This window comes from Anas platyrhynchos, chromosome 21 (assembly GCF_047663525.1).
Source record: "Anas platyrhynchos isolate ZD024472 breed Pekin duck chromosome 21, IASCAAS_PekinDuck_T2T, whole genome shotgun sequence".
NCBI classification, from domain to species: Eukaryota; Metazoa; Chordata; class Aves; order Anseriformes; family Anatidae; genus Anas; species Anas platyrhynchos.
In genome coordinates, this window is record NC_092607.1 from 17,415,690 (window position 1) to 17,438,404 (window position 22,715).

A 22,715-nucleotide genomic window follows, 5' to 3' on the forward strand; every position below is an offset into this window, starting at 1 on the left:
CCCACCCACCCACCCAGCTGGCAGCGGCGGGGCCCCATCCTCGCCCCCCCGTCCCCCGGCTCTGCCCTCTCCGCCCCAGCCCTGGATGCGCCCGGGGCTCGCTGATGGCGCACTGGGGCCAAGGAGCAGCGAAACCACAAAAATCTGCGCCTCACCCGAGCCGGGGCTGGAGCTGGGCGCTGGGGCGAGCAGCAAAAAGCAGCAGCAGGGCTGGGGAGCAGCCCCCCGGGGAAGGAAGGAGAGCTCCCCTTGGGAGAGGTGGGTGCGTGCTGGTGGCCGCTGGCACGGAGCCGAAGCTCTCCGGCACGGTCCGGTGGCTCCTGGTGCTACCACCCGCTGCCTTCCATGGAGAGCCAGATAAACCTCCCAAATTATTCAGAGAGTGACCGGAGAGGGTGAGGCTGCTCCGTGCCTCCTGGGACTCTAGTGTGAGGCTTCCTGAGGTCGGCATCAGGGCCTGGTTTGGCCTCCAGCTCTCCTCTGCGGCCCCACAAGTGCCCCAGGGTGGCTGCAGGGAGCGGGAGAGCAGGGGGGTGTCCCCGTGCCCACACCGCTCTTACACACCAACATCTGACAGCCCACATGTGTGTGCCAGAGGATTTAGGGAGGGAAACTGTTGGTGTGACAGCAACGCCGGAGAACTGGCTCCTGCACTGGGTCAGAGTCCAGCACCTGAGCACGCTTGGCCAAGAATAAAAACCCGAGTCCCAGGTCCCAGCCACGCACAAAGTCTCGGAGCCAGCTGCTCACCAGCTCCTTGCGCTTCCTCTGCCTTTGCAGCCTCCATTTGGAAGTCCCAGCCGGTTATTTTGGAATTCTGACAAACCTGTTTTGTGAATCCACTCCAGTCTTTCTTCAGGTACTGTTTCCAGCAAGGTTTGTACCTCATTTATTCTGCCATACAGGCTGCTTTCAATGCGTGTACGTCCTGACAACCTGTCTCTTGTTTGTTCCGTCTGCTCGCCTCCAACCTCCTTTTGTTTCTGTGTTTCCCACTGAATGCCATGCACAGCCTGGCCCCCCGAAAGACAAAATTAACGAATTATCACATCTGCTGCCACCAGAGCTCCTCTCACTATCGTGGCAATGGCAGCAGCTCTGGTGTGTAAGGTGCACGTTCATTTCAGATTCCTTCTGGGGGGGAAAAATGCTGCACTGATTTCTGAGGTGTTAAAGAGCAGAGCAGAACTTGAATACTGTTAAGTCAGAAAAGGAAAATTTGGTTTCTTTCACAGAGAATGGGAAAGTTTCCCCAAACCGGCTCATTTTTCCCTCCCTTGCACCCATAAAAATAACCCATGACAAAACAGCAGCGAAGGTTTTTTTATTACTTATTTTGTCGAATAGTCTAAAATGGAAAAAAATAAAAAAAGCTGGACCAACATCCCTCCATCAGCCAACCAAACACCCCAGCTCATCCCTTCCTGCCCAGGGCAAATCTTAAGTAATTTTAAAGCTTATTTTTTTTATCCCTGTAAATAGAGACATTGAAATCAGTGAGGGCTGCTCTTCCTCCTATTCCCTAAACCCCACATATACAAACAAATCAGCGCACGGCAGGGAATGCCACATGTTAGCATGACTAGACACACCGGGGTGGAACCAAAACACACATCTGGAAAGTCAGGAGGACAACAGCATCCGCCCGTTTGAATTTTAAGAACATCACAGCAAACGCTGAGAAGGGGAACCCGAACAACAGCTAGGTGGCTGAGCCTTCAGAACAAACACCAGTGAGCTAAGGAAACATCTTTGTTTGATTTTTATTGATTTCATATAAAGAGACGTCAACATACCCAAAGCACTGTGACACTTTGCGTGGAGCACCGAACGTACAAAGCATTCCATGCTGAGCAGGCTCCGTTAACCTGCCTTCACCACAGGAAAAATGTTATCTTTACAAAATGACAGTAAAGGTGTTAAAACTCCCCATAAATTAGATTAAAATGCCAAGGATTAATAATATTTCAGTTCAACATCTTTTTTTAAATAGGTCTATCTACACATAAATAAAACTGTTAGTCTTTATGTAAATTTGCTCCACAAAATCCAAAATTGCAGGATTTCTAGGAAGTAGGATTTCTTCCTGATGCTTGCATGACTTCAAGGACAACATAGTTGTCTATTTCAAGACATGAAGATAATGCTGGAGACAGTAGCTTGTTAGACCTTAAAATATCAAAATATCAAAGACTGAACATTCTTTGAAATAAGTTATTTATTTGAAATAAATAATTTTAAATAGACTAAAGATTTTGATAAATATAGTTTGACAGATTTCTTTTCTCTTACTGATGGAGTAAGACAATTAACACACATGAGCCCTGCAAAAAAAATAATTTAGTTTCCAAAGCCGGACTCTAAGAAAGGCTTTAAAGAACTTCCATGAAGCCCTTCATAATGTAGATGTCTTATGTGGAATACGTATTTTTGCTATCTAATATTAACAGTAAGTAACTGCTCATTTTAGAAACACGTATGTAAGAGTAAAGGTTCTAGTGACCACCTGGGTACCCAATGCTGCAGCAGCACGCCTGCCCAAGCTAGTTATTTTGCAGTCCTGAGAGGTCACATAAATGAGGGGAAGCTCTGCTGAGTTCACCGTGGTTTGACAGGACTTTAATTTTTTCATCACGAAAAGTATTTTCTAAAAAAAAAAACGTATTTCTGTTAGCTTATCTGAACACTGTGTGATTTCAGTAAGCATTGAACATTCGGCCGGCAGTGGCTGTAATGTCTGCGAATGGAGCGCTCTGAGCGAGCTCGATAACGAGCTGTTTCTTCAGAACGAGGAAGATGTAGAACTTGGCCGCAGCTTCTTTCCGGTTATTTTTCTGACAGAGCTCCCGTAAGCTGAAGGAATTCACTCCTGATTTGTTCAGGTGCTGCGGAAGGAAGAAAAAAAGAAATTCAGTTGGGTCAGTTTAACTGCTAGAAAAAAAAATTAAATGGATCTCATCAAGTCTAAATTGAAGAGGGTTGCTCAGAGTGATGGTTTCCTGGTTGAAGGCCTAGAACAGGATCTTACCTTGGCATTTACATTTACATAGCGGCTCTTAACATTTTATTGCCATAATATTGCTAGCACCTACATATGTTACTAACATCTACATATGCCCACAGTTCTACTGAGTTCAATGAAACAGCACCGAGGCATACGATGCAAGCTGTAATGGTTTTCATGATTCAAAACTATAAAAATCATTGCATACCCTGCTCTTCGGAATACCATCTATAGACAATTTCAGTCACAGATAATTAGCTGTTATTATTGCCTGGTTTTTAAGGGCTGCATATATATGTAAGTAGTTATTTGTGGGTGTTGCACTCAACCTTTGAAAAATATTCACATAGAATAATTAAAAGAACAAGAAGGCTGCCGAGTCGAACTCTAGCACTGGGGAAAAGCTGGGCTTGGAGCGTAGTTTGGTGGATTTTGCTTTGGCAGAAGCTCAGCACTGAGATGACAGGGCGAGGGTTTGAACATTCACCATCAGGCCAGACAGTGCTGCCTCCGAGGTGCCTGTTAATGTCTTACTGATACTGAATCATTCCTTACAGCTTCACCACTTTTGAAATGATTTCTGCAGGAAAGGTAGAATAAGCCTCCCTGACACAAAGACTACCCTCCCTGATAATTTTGAAGCACCTTGAAAGCACTGGGGCATTAAAAGCTCTCTTAAGGGGTTACCAGCTTTCTTTGTAGCATAACTATCACTCGTTTCCATAGCCTTAAACTCAGAAACGACTCAAGCAGATGAATAGCCAAATGAAGGCACCCTGCAGTGCATAGCAGAGATCTGGCAAACCTGGGAGCAGCTAGAAACTGGGTTTTGTAGCGATGCTCTAGAGCAACCTCATAGAAGGAAGAAAACAAGGGCTTAGCAGTACAGCAAACGCTGCTGTGAAAACAACAGTTCAGAAAATTCTAGTGATTCCAGCAGCTGTGGGAGAGTGGACATCGTGTCAGGCACTCAGAATCCTGGTTTTCTGCATAAACAGCCAATAAAAGCCAGCTACACACTGCACATGACATGCAGGAATATGCTAAACGGTATAAGCAGGAGGTTTTCTGACTTCATCCAACTGAAATCGATAGCTGTGTTTGGTGTTGATTACAAAATCCACTACTGTTACCTGTAAAGTTTTTAAGAACTGAAGAGTTCTTTTGCTCTGCTTAATTTCTTCTTTGTTTTTGTTTTTCATTGCTAGATCCTGTAGGAAATAAAACAGAAAGTTAGACAGCATGAGTAAAAAGTCAAACACCAAAAAAGGACAAGAGTTCTAGCTTAATTGAAAATTCAGCTGAATCTGGGCACTCTGATGGCCATACACAGATTATGTGGGACTTCTGACACCTCTGCAGGCTTTGTGAAACAGAGAGAAAAGAATGTTAACCATGTTTTTTCTGCTACAACTAGAGATATCAGGTGCAAAACCACATTATGCACTACGAAACTGGTCCCAGTGAGCCCCAGGTAGGCAGCTTCACAATAAGAGACCACTCTGTGTAACTGGGATTCTGACAGGATTTGTAGTGGTTAGGAGTCAAAAACGATGTTCAAAAATTCAGCTTTAGGTTTTGGACTTAGCCTCTGCGGTTGCCTGGAGACGACTCCAGAGTTTTCAGTGTCTGAGTATCCTCGCAGTCAGTAAGTTCAGAAAGTTTCCTTCTTACATGGAAGCACAGTTTCTAAATAAGTTTCTAAATAAGGAGCTGTTTTCCTCACTGAATCTGTAACCTCTGAAGATAAGAGTACATCCATCCCTGATTACTAAGCTATTAAAATGTTTGACTGGCAAAATATGTATTAAAGATTGTGAGCACACCACAATTCACTGCAAATTCATGAAATCTTTTTTTTTTTTTTTTTTTTTTTTTTTTTTTAATGTTTCTGTGAGATAATGTAGTTCTGTTCTGAAATAAGTGAGAACTACCAGCTTTGAGTGCACATACATTTAACTCAGCTTGCTGTGTCGGAGCTTCCTGGCCCAGTGAATTATTCACAAATGAGGAGCTCTCAGATAAAGCCGTTGCATCCTGCTGTTAGAACAGAAAGATCAATTGGCATTACAATTTTTGCATACAGTATCATTCTCTATTACATAATTCTGCTTAAATATATATATATATAATAAATGTTTTCCAAAATGATTTCTACCACATCTTTTCTCAAATAGGAAAGGTCTTTGCTACAGTATTTATCCTACAAATATGGACTCTGTTCAGGCACAGGCCTTAAATTTTCTGTTGACATTGGGGCCAGTTTTGTCAGTCCTTGTCAACCTTGGAGAGTCTTCTATTCTCTAAAAACTCCCCCTTCTCTTTAGCCTAAATAAAGATGGCAGAAATAGATCATTTCTTATTGTTTCTTTCTCAACTTGAGACAAGAAAAGAATAATCATCTTTAGAAATGATAAAATATATTTTCAGTACAAACAGGTTATATTTTATATTAAAGTTCCAATTATACTCAGTGTAACCTATACAGATTAATATATATTTTAATTAACAGTTCATTCATTGTGAGAGTCTGCCAAAGTGCTTATAAATAAAACTTTCCCAACACAAGCTAATTAATGCTATACTGGCTGTCTCTGTAACAGGCTTTTCAAACATATATTAATAAATTCTTAATTTCTTTTAAATGGAATCCTAACATAAAATGAAAAAAATAAATACATTTAGGTCTGTAAAATTTATGGAAACTGCTCACTAGAATTTCGCCAAAGTTATTATCAGTTTCATTTCTGTTACTCTGTGATGTCATTACAAATGAATCATTTCTAATTTTTCTCTCAGTCTCTGAATGAGCTGACTGCTGCAGGGAACTTGGTTCTTCTATTATCAGCATTTCTGTATTAACAAAAATAAATAAATAAAGAAGATGAAAAAACAAAAACAACAACAAAAAATCCCAAAGGCTTAAGAGGAAACAACTGTTAATCTCTGTCCTTAAAAATAATAATAACAAAAAAAAATACTTACACAACCTTCTCTTTTTATAATTAACATAGCCGATTTCATTAACATTTCAACTTATTTGGCCTACGATTCATAGAATACTGCACACAAAGTGTGTGTGCACACCGTGCATGTGTCTGAAACATATAAACTAGATAATATTTGTCAATAGATAATGTTGCAGCACTAGAATTAAACTGTTACCTGAGGTATCTTGTTCTTTTCTTGTTTCTTCCATTTCAGACTCCACCTGCATTACATTTCTTGCCATCTTAAATCCACGACTCTCAAAGCATGTTGCAAAAAACTGGAAAGAATTATTTTTGTTTTTTACTTTCAGGCTATAAAGTTGGATTATTATTTGCAAGCACCAAAACAAAGGTATGAATATGGACTGATATTAATTACTGCAACCCAGAATTTAGAGAATTTAAATCTGCATTTTTTTAAAGTAATAGCCTTTTGCAGCTTCAACTTTGGCAGTGAAATCCACAAAATCATCTTAGGAACAGCTAGGATCATTTTTTCCCTGATGCTAGACAGTAAGGAGGGAAGAAAGAAGGAAATATCCACATTTATCTGAGTTTTGATTGCTCTCCACATGTACCGGTGTGAGAGTATTTTTCCTCCTCGTAAAGAGCAAGTTGTAATTCTGCATCTCGACTCTAAGAGGTGAAGCTGCTCTGCTCTAACGAACCTGCAGAACTGTTTGCCTGGAGAACCTGTCTCTGAGCTCTCAGCTATACAGCAGAAGAAACACAGCGCGATTAACACGAGGCTGCTGCGCATGGTTTACAGCGTAACTTTCTGTATCACCTTGTGTACAAGCTGATCTCTTTTCTTTGTCTTATCATTATTCCTAAATATAACTTATTTGAATGATCTGTCAGATAATATGTGGGGACATGAAAGGCTTGATAGATCATATTTCCATGAAACAAATCTATCTTTCTTGCACAACAAGAGCAGTAAGGTCTACAGCCACAGGTAAGGGTGTTCTGGCCCACCCGTCTAGCCCAAGGGATATAGTGATCAGAAACCTCTCGGCCTTCTGAAAGGCAAGGTCTCCTGACTGCTGTCCAGCTGGAAGCTTAATCTCCATTTGGGAAAGTACAAAACAGATTGTCATACCATTTTCCTAAAGTAATTAAAGATAAAATATTAAAGTTTAAGCCTTATGTACCTTTAAAGTAAGTGCAGAAGAAAGACATGATGCCATATCAATCACAGAGCAGAAACAAAAAATAAAATAAGAACAATTTAAAAAGGAACAAAATTGTCAGAAATCATTTAAAAAGGTATGTTAGTGTACAGTCAGTCAGGTGCTGGTATGTGAAATGAAGTATCAATTCTCAAGTTTCTTTGTCATTTTCTACTTGATGTTGGAGCACTGAAGACTGGAGCCAGGAGCTCTACAGGTAGACTTTCTGCTGAAGTAATTAATGATGAGGACACAAATAATCATTAGGTATCCAACCGAACTGTACTGCAAAATGATACTTACAATGATGATTGTCAGTTTCCTTGGAGTTCACATGAAACCAAGACTGCAAAATCTCTCACAGTTAGATCTTAGAAGTGCAACAATCCCATAATCTACACAGTGGAATAAAAACCTACAAGGAATAAAACTTTACCATTTGTAGCTCAGCATGAACCACAGACTGTGTAGGGTTGGACAGGAGTGTGTCCGCTCCTCCTGATTCTTTCCATGCCATTGTCTTTTTTGTTGGGGGTGCAAGGTCTAACGTAGCAAGGATGTCTACGTAGTTGTTAAGTTGGTTGTATATAACACTGCAGCTGAGCTCCTTGTCTGCATCCACCAACAACTTCCTCTTTCTTTTTTTTTTTTTCCTCTGGTTGAAAGCTAAGTAGAGCAAGCATTTATTAAAAATATACATATATATTAAAAAATAAAAATAAAAATAAATAAATAAATAAATAAAAGGTATTGACCTCAATATATCCCTGATCCTGTGACTTAGTTCACTGACATACCTGTCTGTAATGTATTTCAGCACTGAAGGGACTACCTAGCAGGAAAGGGTACTACTGAAGAAACTTACAGAATTCTCCCCTTTAGCCATGTATTTATTGTTTGGAATTACAATATTCAAAACTCAGAAGGAGTGTTTCAGCCTCCCATTTCTGATCTAGCCCTGTTTTTCATTGATAGCTGTTACACAGTGAATATACATAAATAAGGTCTAGTCCACAGAAAACTTAAGCATGAAAATACCCACTGTGAGTCTAATCGACAGGTTGCTGACCTCCCAAATAGCTGCACAGGCTTTAAAATTAAACTACAGGTGGATGGAACATTTCTCCAAAAGTTTCCATAAAGTTTGCCCTTTGTATTCTTGTACAGGAAACTGCCATATGTTTAATTACAGAAGGCATGAATATTGTACTAAAGAATCAGGAACACAATGACTTAATGAGAACACATGAGATCCCAACAAGCCCAAGTGAGCTATCTTTAATCCATCAGGAAGTTAATTATTCCAACAATTGCTGATGTACTCAACAGGTTTCATTATCTCATAATTAATATCTGTATTTGTCAGCTTTATACTTTCGCAATAAAATTAAGATGCACATTGTAAACACAAAATAGAGACACTAATTGGTTGCATATCCATAGTTTCCTGAAAAATCTTCTTTTACTGGAAAATTCCAGTATAGTATTCTAAAAACTATATCAATACAATCTTGTTTACTTGCTAACATCCACCAACACAATAGGTGAGGCTTAGATGTACTCACAGGAGAAAAGGAACATTTTTCTTTTTACATCTTAATAAAGTTAAAAGATCATGAAACAAAAATTTACAAAGGTCTGAAATTTTTAAGGTCATTATTTTACACCCAAAGGATCACTGGCATGTCACTGGCAATAGAAGTTCTGAAATTTCAGTAGCACTCATGAATAGGCTGGGCTTGCACTGCTAGCAGAACTGCGGAGCAGTAACACTTGATTTGGTATGTGGAAGGAACTGTAAGCAGAGATACGGGCAGATCAGATGATCCTGATCAACCTGGTACTGTTTTTGTATAATAAATACCATAAGATAGAACTGTGACAGCAGATGAAAGTGAGAATAATCTGTTTTTCAAATATTTACAGTAACAAGAAGAAAAACAAACCTAGCAGTGCAAAAAAACAGTCTGTCAGCAAAAAAACAGTCAAGTTCTGACCTGTATAATCAACTGGTGCAAGCACAAATCCTTCATCTTCTTTAGACAAAAGTATTGTTTCGTTCATTAGATGGCTTTCTGTCTGAATCGCAGTGTCTTCGCAGTTGGATTCAACTACAAGAAAAACCAGAAAAAGCCTGATTAAAAAAAGATGGAATAATTTCTCAATCTCATGACATATAAGGCTGATACCAGACAAAAAAAAAAAAAAAAGATTGGAATTAGAAAACTATGGTTGAGTCCATAATCTCACAATCACTTTAAGGAGTACTGTCTGACACTGCTGCTGTTTATGTCCTGCACTGCACTTCCTTTTGCTGACACAAGAAGCTGTATAATCAGGTAGTGAAACAGACTGAAGAACTAAACTGTTTCTCATTAAAGGTGTTCCAGATTACTCAGTTTTAAAGTCACTGTGCAATGGTGGTATAAGGATTGAAGATTTAAAGTTAAAAAATAAAATAAAATAAAAATTAAATTAAAAAAAAGATTTTTTTCCAGAAGCACTTTTCAAAAATTAATTTATATTTCATCAGCATCATTCACCAATGTCCAATAAAAATAAGACTAAGAGCACCTGCATGAACTACTAAAAAGTAATTTGTAGCTGAAATATGAAGTTAGAAAAGCTGGTAGGTAATGTTCAAAATTCAACAAACCCTTATCCTGTCTCCTCTCCTCTACAAAGTGATATCGTACTGCCTAAGCAGCGGAGTGGATCTGAAGCATATCCAACACAGGATATCATATAAAAGTGTTTCTAAGCAATGTTGTGGTACAAATCTAGAATTTCTAGGCCAAATTAAATTATACCTAAAATGGTGAAAAAAATATATGAGGAAAAAAGGAAGAGAAATTAACAAAGGCAAAAGACTTGGGATGTTATTCCATTCATACAAAGCTGAATGCGAGTAACTTTAATGCAGGAACAGAGAGTTCACGTGAGCAAGGAGAAGAGACTGCAAACTCACAGGCTGTGGTATTCTCTGGAAGATCTTGTGGTGAAGGAAGTTCCTCCTCCATATCAAGAATGTCATTAATTAGGCCATTTTGCTCATCCCTCAGCAGGATTTCTTAAATATAAAATACATAGTTTTAAATCATGCCAAGTCTTAGTAGTCATGAAGTAGTTTCAACAGTAAGAAAAGGAGAACATTTAGGGACATGGTTAATGGGTAATGGTGGTGGTAGGAGGACAGTTGGACTAGATAACCCTGGATGTCTTTTCCAACCTTACTGATTCTATGATTAGTCTTAATTTTGAGATTTCCATCTTTTCTTTGAAAAGTATGGTATTGAAACTGTTTAAAAGGTATAAGTTTATAACAGTTTACATAAATACCCTAAACGATAAACATGTAGAAGCTACTTCATTGCCTTTGTTATTACAACAACCAGGATAAAAAATGATGCAGCATTTCCCCCTTTAAAATATAAACTAAATTACTAAAAATTAAATATAAATCAAATGCTTTTAGTTCTAAAAAAAATAAAAAATAAAACAAAATACTACCTTCTCTAATTTATTTTTACTTGGCAATGTCTAAATGATCATGTAGTGATAAATAGCAAAAATTCTGTTAATCTGTGGCAAAGCCTACCAATCATATCTGCACCAGCCTCCTCATCTCCAAAACAATCCTGCTCAAAACAGTAAACATCTTCATGCAGTGCAGACTTGTCTCCATTTATGCTCGCAGAGGTATGATCAGCCATGAGATTGTTGCTGCTCATTAAGAAGCTGCCATCAAAGGAGCTCTGTTTTCTTAGTGTTTCTGGTTCCTCATCTGAATAAATACAGAATTTCTGATGTTTCATCTGCATAAATTTATGTGAAACATATTTATCCATTTCCTATTTTTTCGAATAATTTTCAAAAGATTGTAAGATTTCCCATAACTCAAATTAAATTAAAAAAAAAGTCAACTTTAGCTAACTCAGTAAAAACCACCAAATGTTGAGTGTGATTCTCAGTCTCTAGTATCATACTATATTACTTACACAAAAATTAGAGACCATATGATAGGCCAATCAGCACAAACATAAACAAGCACTCTTTTAATAATAGCTTTTTCATATGGGGAAATTATTCAGACTGTACAATATTTTGCAAAAAACATACTTTCCCTTACAGAATATTTCTGATTTCTCAACTTCTCTCACCAAAGTTTCTGTCCCAGAGAAGTATGTTGCTTTCGTAATCCTCTGTAAGCGTGATGTCTTCAGCTCTGCTCCGATTCAAGGTAAAATGTTCTGCAACATCAATGGCACTGATGGAAAAAACAAACAAACATAAACCATTGTACAAATTTAGAATGAACAGAAAGCCACTATTTAAACTAGTATTAATACTAGGGCCTGTATTTATACTAACTTTTGTATCTCCTCCCAAGGTCAGTAAGTTGTTTGCAGGGCTCACTCAGACAATTTTAAATGAGAAAATCTTGATGGATAAGTTCAAAATATTATTTTATTGTAAAGGGTCTGTTGATTAAATGGACTTGGAGGAACTCTACAAAAACACAATTATTGTGACTGTAGCCTTGTAAAGTTTGGCTCAGGGTTTTGAAGAAATCAGTTACCAAATCAAAACAATTCTGCACAAGTCTTGATCAGATAACTGTAAGGATATATTTTGTTTCTTAAAATACTAAAATAATGAATAAAAGGTAGGGAAGAGCTTACTTTAAATCAGGTAGTGGAGTATCAAAATCATGAAATTCTTCAGGTAATGTAATGGACTGATAAGCAGCTTCAAAGCTCTCTTCTGGAAGGTCAACAAGTCCTAAAAGAAACAAAACAAAACACAGTAAGTATCAATAAAATAAAAGTAACATTCTCCCAAGTAGATATAGTAAGACTATAAAGCCGTCAGGAAGGTATGCTGCCTTTATAAAGAACAAAAAGGTAAAGTTTAGGCAGTTTGTTAACAGGACCCAAAAGTGAAATTAAAATTCTCAATTTTCATATCTATTAGAAGCCACATTTTTTATAGACAGATAGAGAAGAGTATGCTGCTGTTGGAAACTGCTACAGGTGCTGAAATGCTGTAAATACACTGGGTTTATGAACAGTTAATTAATGTCACTGAAAGATTCTCAGCTGACATTCAGTCTAGAGTCTTTCATACCATTTAAAACGAATTAGTGTTTTATTTTTCTATCCTGTGTCTATATTACACTATTCACCAGCATCAAATAATTACAAAATCAGGCTGCAAATACGTAGTAGTCAGAAAATCCTGGAACAATTCAGGTTAGAAGGGATTTCTGAAGGTCGCCTAATCCAACCTTTGGCTCAAAACAAAATTAATTTCTAAGCTAGGTCACTTTTGACTATTTCTGATGCTGGAGTTTCCACTGCATCCCTGGACAACATGTTTCAGCATTTTACCATTTCAAGTATGATCTTTTTCCCAATTACATCTAGGTGGAGTTTGCCTTGCTGCAGTTGTGACCATTGTTTTTTGTTCTTGTGCTATGTGGTCCTCTACCAGCTCCTATAGTAACTGTTGAAAACAATACTATGTATTTATTGCAAGTGTTTCTTCTAGCATTTTCCAAATGTTTACAAACATTACCTAACTAATCTCCATCATATCCTTGAAAATCATGTAGAGTAGTTATTTGCTATTCTGCACACAGGCTAGGTCACAAAGCACATTAAGGCTGGCAATAGAGGCCAGTGTCCTGTTTGCAATCTTTTTTTAGACAACAGTGCCTCCCCATTTGTGCCTTAAAACAACAAACATGCAGCCTTTTTGAAAAGGATTCAGTCATCTCGGTTCATTTCTTGCTGGCTTTGTGGCTAGAGCTCAAATCACAGTCAGATCTGGCACTAACACATTGTTAGACATGTTGTTGGTGTCATTAGACAGGAAAATTAATTATCTAGCAATGGGGGCTGAATCCAAGCTTCTTCTTGTATGACCGTTTAAGATACTGCTTCTTTTAAAGGTGTCAAAGACCTGAAATTGCATTGAAATAAACCAGACTAAGCCTTGGCAGTAGGCACCAATAAATTCAATGTCCTTTGGGATCAATAAGCTGTATTTAACAGAAGCTTCCAAAATTAAGTTTTAAGATAAGAGCAGAAAAGGACACAGATGGAAAAAAATGCAGAATTCTGTACCTACCTGGGCGAAAAGCTGTCTTCATTTTTGTCAAAGCTTCAGTACAGTCTGCCAAGAGGTACTTTGCTTTCCTGTGGTAAATCCGCACCACTCCTAAGAGTAAGTGTCCAGAGGTGCGCAGAGCTATTGTAAACTTTGACATTTACAACAAAAAAGTTGTTCAGGAGTTAATATTTTTGGCCAAAAAATAAAAATAAAAAATATTACACAGCAGTAACAGAATTATAGTAAAATACACTGATAGAGAACTCTAAGAAATTCAACAAGACTTTGTACTGTTATAGAGGATCACAGACAAACAAATTTCCAGAGCTAGGAACTTCTAGTTGCTTCTGTCCCGAAGCATTGCCGTGCTGAAGCCTAAGCCCTCAATCAATGCTCTTGTTTCATGGACAAGGTCTCAGCTGGCTACCAGTGAACAGTGTAACACATCTTGAAAAGGAAAGTAGCTGCACTTATTCTAATATTTGCCACTTTGTTTATTCAAGTGAGAGGACATTGTACCAACTATGCTCTTATTTCTGCAGTCTTCCTGCACCAAGAACTCTCCCTTTGGCCATTCCAATGCTAGACAGAAGCACGCAAAGAGAAGACTACAAACTATTTGAAAACACTTCCAAATAATAATACTGAAATCGTTTTGACAAAGTTCAATTAATCATAACCCGTGCAAGGCAGACAATGAAAATCAGACTACCAATTGCCAAGCAGGTATTTTCACAGGGAAAAAAAATAAAAATCCTGCTTGCACCAGCAGAATGCCTTGGATCTCCTTAGGCATCGATTAGTGACAGTGCAAAATGTTCCTTACTGTTCTCTTGGATGCAATTGCAACAGAGAGGCCAAGGACTGAGTCATGGATACTCGACTGCTTGCATCTGTGCTTGTTTGAATCATACCTTATCTGTGGTACGCAGAGGATTAATACAGAATCTGTCATAAGCACCAATTACGCTTAATTATATATTTATCTGCCTCTAATGGTGGGCCTGGAAGAATTCCACTGACAGTTCAAGGATGGTTGTGATATGTCAAAGGTTATTTATCATAAGATCAGAAAAACACATTCTTCTTGAATGGTTTGTGTACAATTTTGTGGTATTTTTCTCAGTCCCTTTACTTTGGTTAAGCAGCTGGCTTTTTTTTTTTTGTTGTTTTTGAGAAAATTTCCTCAAATACTTGGCAGTTCCCAAACTATGTTGCATAGCCGCAGCTAGTACTCAGTCTCTGAAGAAAGACCAGCGCTACTACATGATATTGACAAGCTCGTCTCGTTTCATGCAGTAGCTCAAACCCACTTACCACAATCCCGTGGCCAGCTGTGCCCACAGAGCACACTCCGGAGCTCCATCAGTATGTAGAAAAAATACGTTTGAATATGTTGTGGTAAAATTTTTCTTATACTGTAGTTAAATATATTCCACAGATCTCCAAGGGCTAAATAGCAAGTAAAATATTTATATCAATTTAATTTAATGGAACAGAGATTTTATCTGAGTGAAAACTGAATAAAATCACAGTAGGAATCTCTCACACTGGTTTTGAAACAGCCACAAATTTGTCTTACTAAGTCTTCACAACAGCAAGTCCTCTTCCCTACAGAAGATTTACAGCTCTACCCCAGAACTTACCAGAAGGCACTTTAATAACCTACCTTTGGTGAGATGATGTTTTCAACGGTAGTCTCTAAATTACACTCGAATATATGAGCTTTGGTCAGCTTCTTCTCCCAGTGGGCGGCAAGCCATATTTTGGCCAACGGCCCACGCTTGTTCACGAGCAAATGCATGTAGAACATGGTGTCGGGGCTGAGGCTCGCAGGTCACCTCTGCTGCCACTTTTCCTGGGCTTTTCTTTTTTTCCCTTGTCTTGCAGGTGAAGCAGAGGAAGGTCCTGGGGCACGAGGGGAGAGCAGGTGAGCAGAGGGTGTGAAGCTCCAAGGGAAAATGTCCGTCAGGGCCTCGAGGAGAGCTGGAGCTGTGGGTCGGAGCTGGCAGAGCAAACAGCAGCAGAGGAGCAGCACACCTGCAGGCACAAGGAGAGATGTCACGGGGGACAAACAGACTGCGAGGGGCTTGTTGGGGGGCACAAAGGACGGGGTTTGGGGAGGGATGGGGCTGCAATGAAGGGCGGGAGGTGGAATGGGGAAAGCCCTGGGGAGTGGAGGGGATGAGGGGACTTAGCGGGGCTCTGAGGGGATGGGGACAGGGATGGGGGTCCCTAGCCTGGTGCTGGGGACATGGGGGGCTGTAGGGTGCTGAGGGGGCTTCAAATGGCTGCCAGGGACTGTGGGGACTTAGCGTGGCGCTGAGGGGATGGAGGAACCCAACCTGGTCCTGAGGTGATGGACGCTGAGGAGAGCTGAGGAGAAGGGGGATTCCTGAGGGGACCGCGGTACCCAGCCGGGCACTGAGGGGATGGAGACGACTCGGCAGGGTCCCCAGGGGGTGGCAGTGCCCAGCGAGACGCTGAGGGGACAGCGGGGGGACCTCAGTGGGATCCCGAGGGGATGGCGGTGCCCGGCAGGGCGCTGAGGGCGGCCGCGGACCCGGGGCTGAGGCCTGAGGGCGGCTCCCGCCAAAAGGGGAGGGCGGCGGGCGGCGGCCACAGCCCGGCCCGGTCCCGGCACAACGGGGATGGTGCTGAGGGGGGACACAAACGAGCCTCAAACCCCCTGCCCCGGGTCCCGGGGGGCTTTGCTCTGCAGCCGGGGGCAGCCCCGTGAGCCCTGAGTCCAGCGTGGCAGCCGCAGCTGTATCGTGAGGCGCCCGCGGCTCCCCCGTCACCTCGCTGTTTGCTGACAAAAATCAGACCTCGGTTGTCACCACAGGGTGTTTGCAGCCCCTTCCCAGCCTGGATCAGGGGCTGGGAGGAAGGGCAGGAGAGGGTTTTCTGTCATAAAACCCTCCTGGAGGCAGGCATCCCCCTGGGGACATGGGGGACACCAGTGACACCCATTAATCCTACCCAGGCGCCCAGCGCTGCCCATCCTGCAGCCAGTGCTGGATCCAGGCTGTGTCAGCTCCAGCCTTCCCAGTGCCAAAATTGATTTAAAATCCTGGGTCTGAAGCCAGCCCTGGCCATAAATCAGTCCCCCTAAATCACTGGGTGTCCCCACCTGCGTGGCAGCCAGCGGCTGGTGCCCGAATTGCCCAGCTGCTGCCCCTGTCCTCTGCGTCACCTTGAGCCCTGTTCCACCGAGGGATGCTGCAAGCAGCAAGAGGCAGGGACAAAAATTCTCCTCTACAGGGCTGGATCGGGGCCCGTGGGTGTCAGGAGCCTCTGCAGGACCAGTATCACCCGGGCTGTGCTGCAAGGGGATGTTCTGGAGGGGACCAAAGGGGGACACCTGCATCCACAGCCCTCCTGGCTCTCCCCATCCTTGTCCTCTTGTCCCTTTCCCTCTTGTCCTCTGCCCTCCCGGGGCTCCAGCTTGCTGTCCCCTTCATCCCGATTTAATCATTTTGTCCCAGCGGCCTGTCCCTGTCTCCACAGCCCCATCCCACCCCCTCGCCCTGCTCCGTCTCCCAGGCTGCCTCCTCCCCTCCCTCCTCTTTCTATTTATTTCCAGCTCTCTCGCAGATTCACTCTGCGTTTTGGCAGTGCTGCCTCTGACCTTGGCTGTCTCCCTCCTCTCTGTGCTCCTGCGCTTGGCAGCATCAATCTTGGCTGTCTCCCTCTCTCCTCCCCTTCCTGGTGCCAGCGCCCTGGGGATGCTGTGGCCCTGCCAGCCCCGGGTGGGCTCGGGGCAGTGTTTGGGGCTCCCACCAGCCCTGAAAACCCACCAGCCCTGAAAAGGTCCAGCACCCACCCAGTAAATGCAGCAGATCCAGGAGCAGCTCAGCAGAAGCAGCAATGTGCAAGGAACATCGCTCTACCTCACCCATTAGCGGTGTCCTTGAGAGCATAGCTGTGGGTTTGGGGTGCAGGAGCAGCGCCCTAAAACATTGACCCCATGGCAGAGTGGGCGCAGACCCCAGTCCTAAACCACTGCTCCAGCACTTGTGGGCTCATCCCTGTCCATGTACAGACTGGGCACATTCGGGTGCTTCAGCACCACAGGGCTTGGGGACCCCAAAATGCAGGGGATGACGGCGTGCATTGCTCTGCTCAGGAGCACACCGGTGGCACTGCTTTTTCTCCCAAATTCAGCAATGTTCGAGGTGGCAGAGCTCGGTGCTGACGCTCTCTCCTCCCGTCCTCACTGCCGTCTGCCCGTCTGGTGGCACAATGTGCCCGCCTGCTCCAGATCCATCTTTTCCTGCTGATTCGGGACAATCCGTGTCCCGTGACCTACTTGTCTCTGAGCATCTTCTGCCTTCCCGCCGAGTGGGTTGGCACTGAAGCCGCTCTAAATGTGGTTAACATGTCAGGATGCACTTACATTTATTTTTAATTCTGCCTCTTTCTCAGCCCAGTTCTGGATGCGTCCCCGGGGACGCTGTGCTGGGAAGCCTGTGCCTTTCGACACTGGGAGAGGAGACAGGAGGAGCGAGCGGGTGGGTCGCAGCCACACAACGCTCACTGCAAACAAAAATTAATAAAATTGTGCGTATCCATGTCCCTGACACAGAAAAAGGGAGTGAGCAGACCCCCTTTTTTCCTCTGTCGGAGGTATTGGAGCGCCGGATTCGGTCCCTTTTTGGGTGGTGCAGGTCTGCAACAGCAACACTAATGGGCAGGGAGCTGGGGGGAGCTGTAAAGCCATGTTGTGGAACTACACAAATAATTAAAGCAGGCAGAAAACCTTGCAGGGCACCTTGGAGGAAAATAAAGGGAGGGGAAAAAAAAGCAAGAAAAGAGGTAAAAATTATCCAGGGGGCAATTTTTAACACAAACTTTAGAGTTTAATGCAGATGATGCTCAAGGAAGGATAACGTCGTCACCTGTCATTAACCTGGCGAGCAGCGAGGGCAGGAGCCAAGCCTCCTCTTGCCAGAGCCAGCACGTGGGTGTGTGCAGTCGATGTGCTGGGCTAAGCTCATCCTCTTAAGCTCTTTGGACCTTTTTGATCAGTTTTAAGTGAATTTCACAGACCAGAGAGAGTGCCTACCGGTTTCATGAAACGGGTGGAGCCGAGTGTGGCCACAGGACTTGTATGAGGGGATGGGACACGGGGGGCTTGGGGTGGGGGCTGCCAGCCACATGAGCTCACCCGGTGCTGGCAGTGGCATCCACACATCAACTGGTGCGATCGCACACGAGCTGCTGAAGACGCTGAAGGCATGTGAATGTGCTGAAGGGGATGGCAACGTGATGGACAAATCTTCCCGGCAGCTCTCAGCAGCCCACCCGCTATCACTCGGGATTTACGTCCGCACCACCATCTCCAGGCACGGCTCCAGAAGCAGAAATAGCACATGTCTTATTAACAAACGGGCTGAAAGCGTGCTCCTGCCAGCAGGTCACTGCTGGGGCTCGGGCACGGATCCAGTTTCAGGTCAAAGAGAAGCGGAGCGTGTTCGGCAACACGAGTGCTCTGGGAAAAATGGGATAACGCGGCGAGAGACGGGGTGGCGGGGAGCTGGGGGCTGCGGGACTGCAGCCACCTCTCCTGGCTGGCACCATCTGAAGCTGGAGCACCCCACACCTGGCTCAAAGCCTGGGCCAAGCCCTGAATGCTTCCCTGGGGATTTGGGGTCAAGTTTGGCCCTAGAAGGGGCTCTCAGCAGGTGGCTGGGCTGGAGCCCTCCCTGCTGCAGCCCCCATCCCCAGCCCACCTCTGCCCCGTGCCCCCTGCAGGGCCAAACGGTTGTGGGGCGCACAGCCAACACCCCATGGGACACATCCCTGGGACACATCCCGCACCCTTCACGGCACAGACCCCTCTCCACCGCTTTGCCCTTTCCATCCCCACCCCTCCCCACGCAGCCCACCCTGGGGTGCCCACGAGGGGGGGGTGTCCCGGTGCGTCCAGGGTGCGCACGGAGGGGTCCCTGCTGCGGGTGGGGAAGCGTTGCCGAGACGGTGCCGGTGCACAACGGGGCTGGTGTGCACCGTGTGTGTGTGCGTGTGCCCGTGAGCCCCCCGGGGCAGCGGCTCTACGTGTGCGAGCGTGTGTGTGTGTGCGTGCGGCGCCGGGAGCCCCGCGGGGCCGGCAGCTCGGGGCACCGCCGCCCTCTATCCCGAGCCACCGGCACCGGTACCGGGCAGCCGGCGGGGGTAGGCGGCCGGGAAAAGGTTGGGGAGGGGGGGACAAACCGAGGAGGGATCGGGGAGGCAGCGGGGGGTGAGGGAGAGGGAACGGGGCTGGGTGCGGGGACCGGGGGCTCCAGCGCGGTGCGGGGAGCGGGGGGAGGCGGCTTGGCACGGCTCGGCACGGCTCGGAGAAGCGGGGAACCGGAGGGGACAGATCGGAGCGGGGAAAGCAGGTCCGGGGTGGGGAAAGGTGGGGGGCACAGCCCGATTCGGGGAAAGCAACGTGGGGTGGGGGGCACAGGGACACGGCTCCCGTGGGGGGAGGCGCAACGCGGTTTGGGGGACCCGGGTCCCACCGGGGGGAGCGGTCCCGGGTGCGGGGACGGGGCAAGGGAGGGGGCAGAGCCCGGTGCGGGTGAGCGGGGCTCGGAGGGAGGGAGCAGCTCGGTGTTGGGGGGGGGACGGGGACACTCAGCCTGCTCGGGGAGGGAGGATTTGGGGTGGGGAACGGGGACGGGGACATCGCCACCCGCTCCGTGCGCGCCGCTCACCTCTCTCCGCGCAGGGCGGCGGCTCCATGGCGGCCCCGCGGGCGGCGGAGCTGCGGAGCCCGGTCGAGACGGCGGCGACAGCGGGGAACGGAGGCGGCGGGGGGGGTCCGGGGGGGTTCGGCCCGGCCCCGGGCCCGGGGCTGGCTCTGGCTTTGGGCTGTGCGCTGAGCGGCGCGGCTCTGGTGGTGCTGGCGGGGGCCGTGCCGCGGGCGGCGCGCCCCGACCCGGCCGTACCGGCGAGGCAGATGGAGAGGCTGGAGGCACGGGCGGCTCGGCTCCGAGCACGCCTCGATCGCTGCACCGTGGCCGGCTTGGCGTTGCTGGCCCTGGGAGGGCTCCTGCTCGCCGCCCTCCTGCTGGCCGCCGCCGCCGCTCGCCGCCGAGCCCGAGCCGCTCGCCGCGCCGGGGGCACCTACGGCTCGGTGCGCCTGAGGATGCGCAGGGTGTCGGCCGAGGGGGCTCAGGCACTGCTGGAGAGCCAGCTCAGCCCCCCGCCCCAACCCCCCGAGGGGCCGGGCTCGTAGCCCCGCGCCTCCCCGGGGCCCCCCGAGCCGCCGGCAGAAGCGGGGCTCCCCCCGCAGCGCCCCGGTCCCCGTGCTGTCACAGCCCGGTGAGGCTTCGGGCACCCTCCTGGCCGCCTCGACCCCTTCTGGGGTGGGGGTCCCGGCCGGCAGCAGCGGAGTGACACGGCTTGGGGACACGCCGCTCGCCTACACGGCCCCTGCCACCAGCACCGGGACGATGGCACCACCAAGACACCCGTGGGATGCCCACGCCACGGTCGGGCATGGACACGAGGCCGAGCTCCCCGTGGCAGCAGCAGCCGGCTCCTTCCCGACAGCCAGGGCTGCTCCTCGCTGGGCCGTAGCGCCGAATCCTCTGCCAGCAGCGACCTTTTTTAGCAATAGTTTCTTCTAAAACTGTGGCGTGGAGGTGGCACTCACACCGCTCTGGGGACAGCCAGCGTGACCGATATCCGCGTGGCACCAGCCAGCCCCCACCAGCCCCCTGCCTCTGCGCCACCCCCCAGCCCCACTGCGGAGAGCGGGGCGAAGGCTGGGACCCCGCTCCCACCAGCAACCCCACAACGGCCCCAAAACCCATGGTGCTCTGTCTGCGGGAGAGAGGATAACGCACGGCGCCTCGGAGCAACATGGTGCTTCTTCTCCTGGTTTCCAGAAGCAGCTGTGCCCCGCCGGGTGCCCGAGCCTTTGTGTTGCTCGCCGGAGCCATTGTCTGCGGCGTGAAGGCAAAAATTGCATCTCGGGAATTAAACGTGAAGCCTCATTAAAGCACGGCGTCCTGTGGGAAGAGAAATCGGTACGAGCGGGGTGCTGAGAAAGGGACAGAATTATCCCATAGGAAAATGCAGCCCCACAAAAGGTGGTATTTGTCATGAAGTGCTGCCGGTTTTTAATCCAGCCCGTAAATCACTTGCTTCAAATGTTTCCACGTGGAGACAAATCCCTCCAGACAGCCCGACACAAGAGGAAAGTCATTTTTACATGCGGTGCCATTGCCAGGGTCTGATTGTGGTTGGGGGCTTCCAGAGCATCCCCCCGATGGCTGGGGGCAGCCCGCAGCCCGTGCCCCCCTTCTCATCCTCTGCCCAGCATTTGTCCTCCAGCCCTCACAGCCGCTTCCTCCTGTTGCTGTGTCCCTCTCCCTGTCACCGTGTCACCTGCCCGTGCTCTGTATTTATTGTAGGGTCTCGGGAATTAGCCCTGAATGGCTTTGTGTAGGCACTTCATGTCACACAAGTGCCCGGGCCCCTTTCCCTGGGCTCCAGCAGAGGCTGGAGCAGAACACGGCTGCCCTGAGCCAGGCACAACCACACATCACATCCCCGTGTGCCACGGGGGGAGAAAACCTGCGGGGTCTGGGTGCACAAAAAGGGTCAGGGGGCAGATGCCACCGAGGGTGTCACCGAGGGCTGGTCCCAGCACCAGGGCAGGGAGGTTCCCGTGGGTGCCCCAGGGTTGGGGGCTGCGAGGAGGCCCCCGGGGGAGGCTTGGTCACTTTGAATAAGGAGTGAGGGGTCTTCACGGGATGAGAGGCTGAACCTGGTGGAGGTTCTGCTGGACACCTTCGCGTTGTGTGAGCACAGAAATCCTCCTCGTTATTCCAGGGGGGCTACCCAAAAGGCTGGACTGGAAGGAGGCTGCCACTGCTGCGTAGCGCCGTGCTGTGCTGTCCCTTAACTGGGCCTGGAGGGCTGGAGGAAAACCCTCGTGATTGAAATATAAAATATTTAAGGTGAACAAAGTGTGTCGAGGAAGGAATGCCATTAAAGAGCCTCCCCCAGCGAGATCTCTAGGACTGGAGAGTGATTTGGCACCGGGGCGGTGGTGGGGACCCCATTGCGCGCGGCGGGAGGCTGGTAGCAATGAGCTGCTGTAGCAGGAGCTGCTTTGTTTTCCCCGTCTGTGTAACATCCCCTGGTTCCTCCTCCCTCACACCATCCTCGGGGCACGCAGGATGCCGGGGACAGAGCATGGCTGCAGGGTAAATTAGCAGCGCCGAGGGCTCTGCGTTGGGGAGCGTGCAGCGCAGGTGCCGCGGGCTGGGCGGGACGGCAGATGGCCTGAAGGGCTCTCCAGGGATGGCAAGCCATCGCCAATAACCCAGCCTCTTTCTTCAAACCTGCTGTGGAAGCACCTCCTCGGCGCCCAGGCGAGGAGGGAGGGCTGGGGCCGTGCCAGCATCGCACACTCCAGCCCCTGATGCTCTT

General features: G+C 47.0%; 1 protein-coding gene across 11 annotated transcripts; it reads right to left on the reverse strand.

Moving 5' to 3' along the window:
* Nucleotides 1-2,200: 2,200 nt before the first annotated feature.
* On the reverse strand, nt 2,201-20,124 carry RAD21L1 (RAD21 cohesin complex component like 1). 11 transcript variants are annotated; one of them, XM_072026332.1, is made up of 15 exons: nt 19,985-20,124; nt 18,451-18,634; nt 14,950-15,320; nt 13,299-13,428; nt 11,849-11,948; nt 11,327-11,433; nt 10,765-10,950; nt 10,135-10,236; nt 9,164-9,277; nt 7,603-7,832; nt 6,170-6,272; nt 5,718-5,857; nt 4,958-5,044; nt 4,138-4,215; nt 2,201-2,885 (listed from the first exon to the last, which is right to left on the reverse strand). In XM_072026332.1, exons 3-15 carry the CDS (start codon nt 15,091-15,093, stop codon nt 2,697-2,699), a joined length of 1,710 nt encoding a protein of 569 aa, XP_071882433.1. In that variant the 5' UTR covers nt 15,094-15,320; nt 18,451-18,634; nt 19,985-20,124; the 3' UTR covers nt 2,201-2,696. The 11 variants fall into 11 exon arrangements, with proteins under 11 accessions (XP_071882433.1, XP_071882432.1, XP_071882431.1 ...); XM_072026331.1 differs by having other exon boundaries at nt 18,451-18,774; nt 19,985-20,121; XM_072026330.1 differs by lacking the exon at nt 19,985-20,124 and adding an exon at nt 17,680-17,819 and having other exon boundaries at nt 18,451-19,459.
* Nucleotides 20,125-22,715: the final 2,591 nt, after the last annotated feature.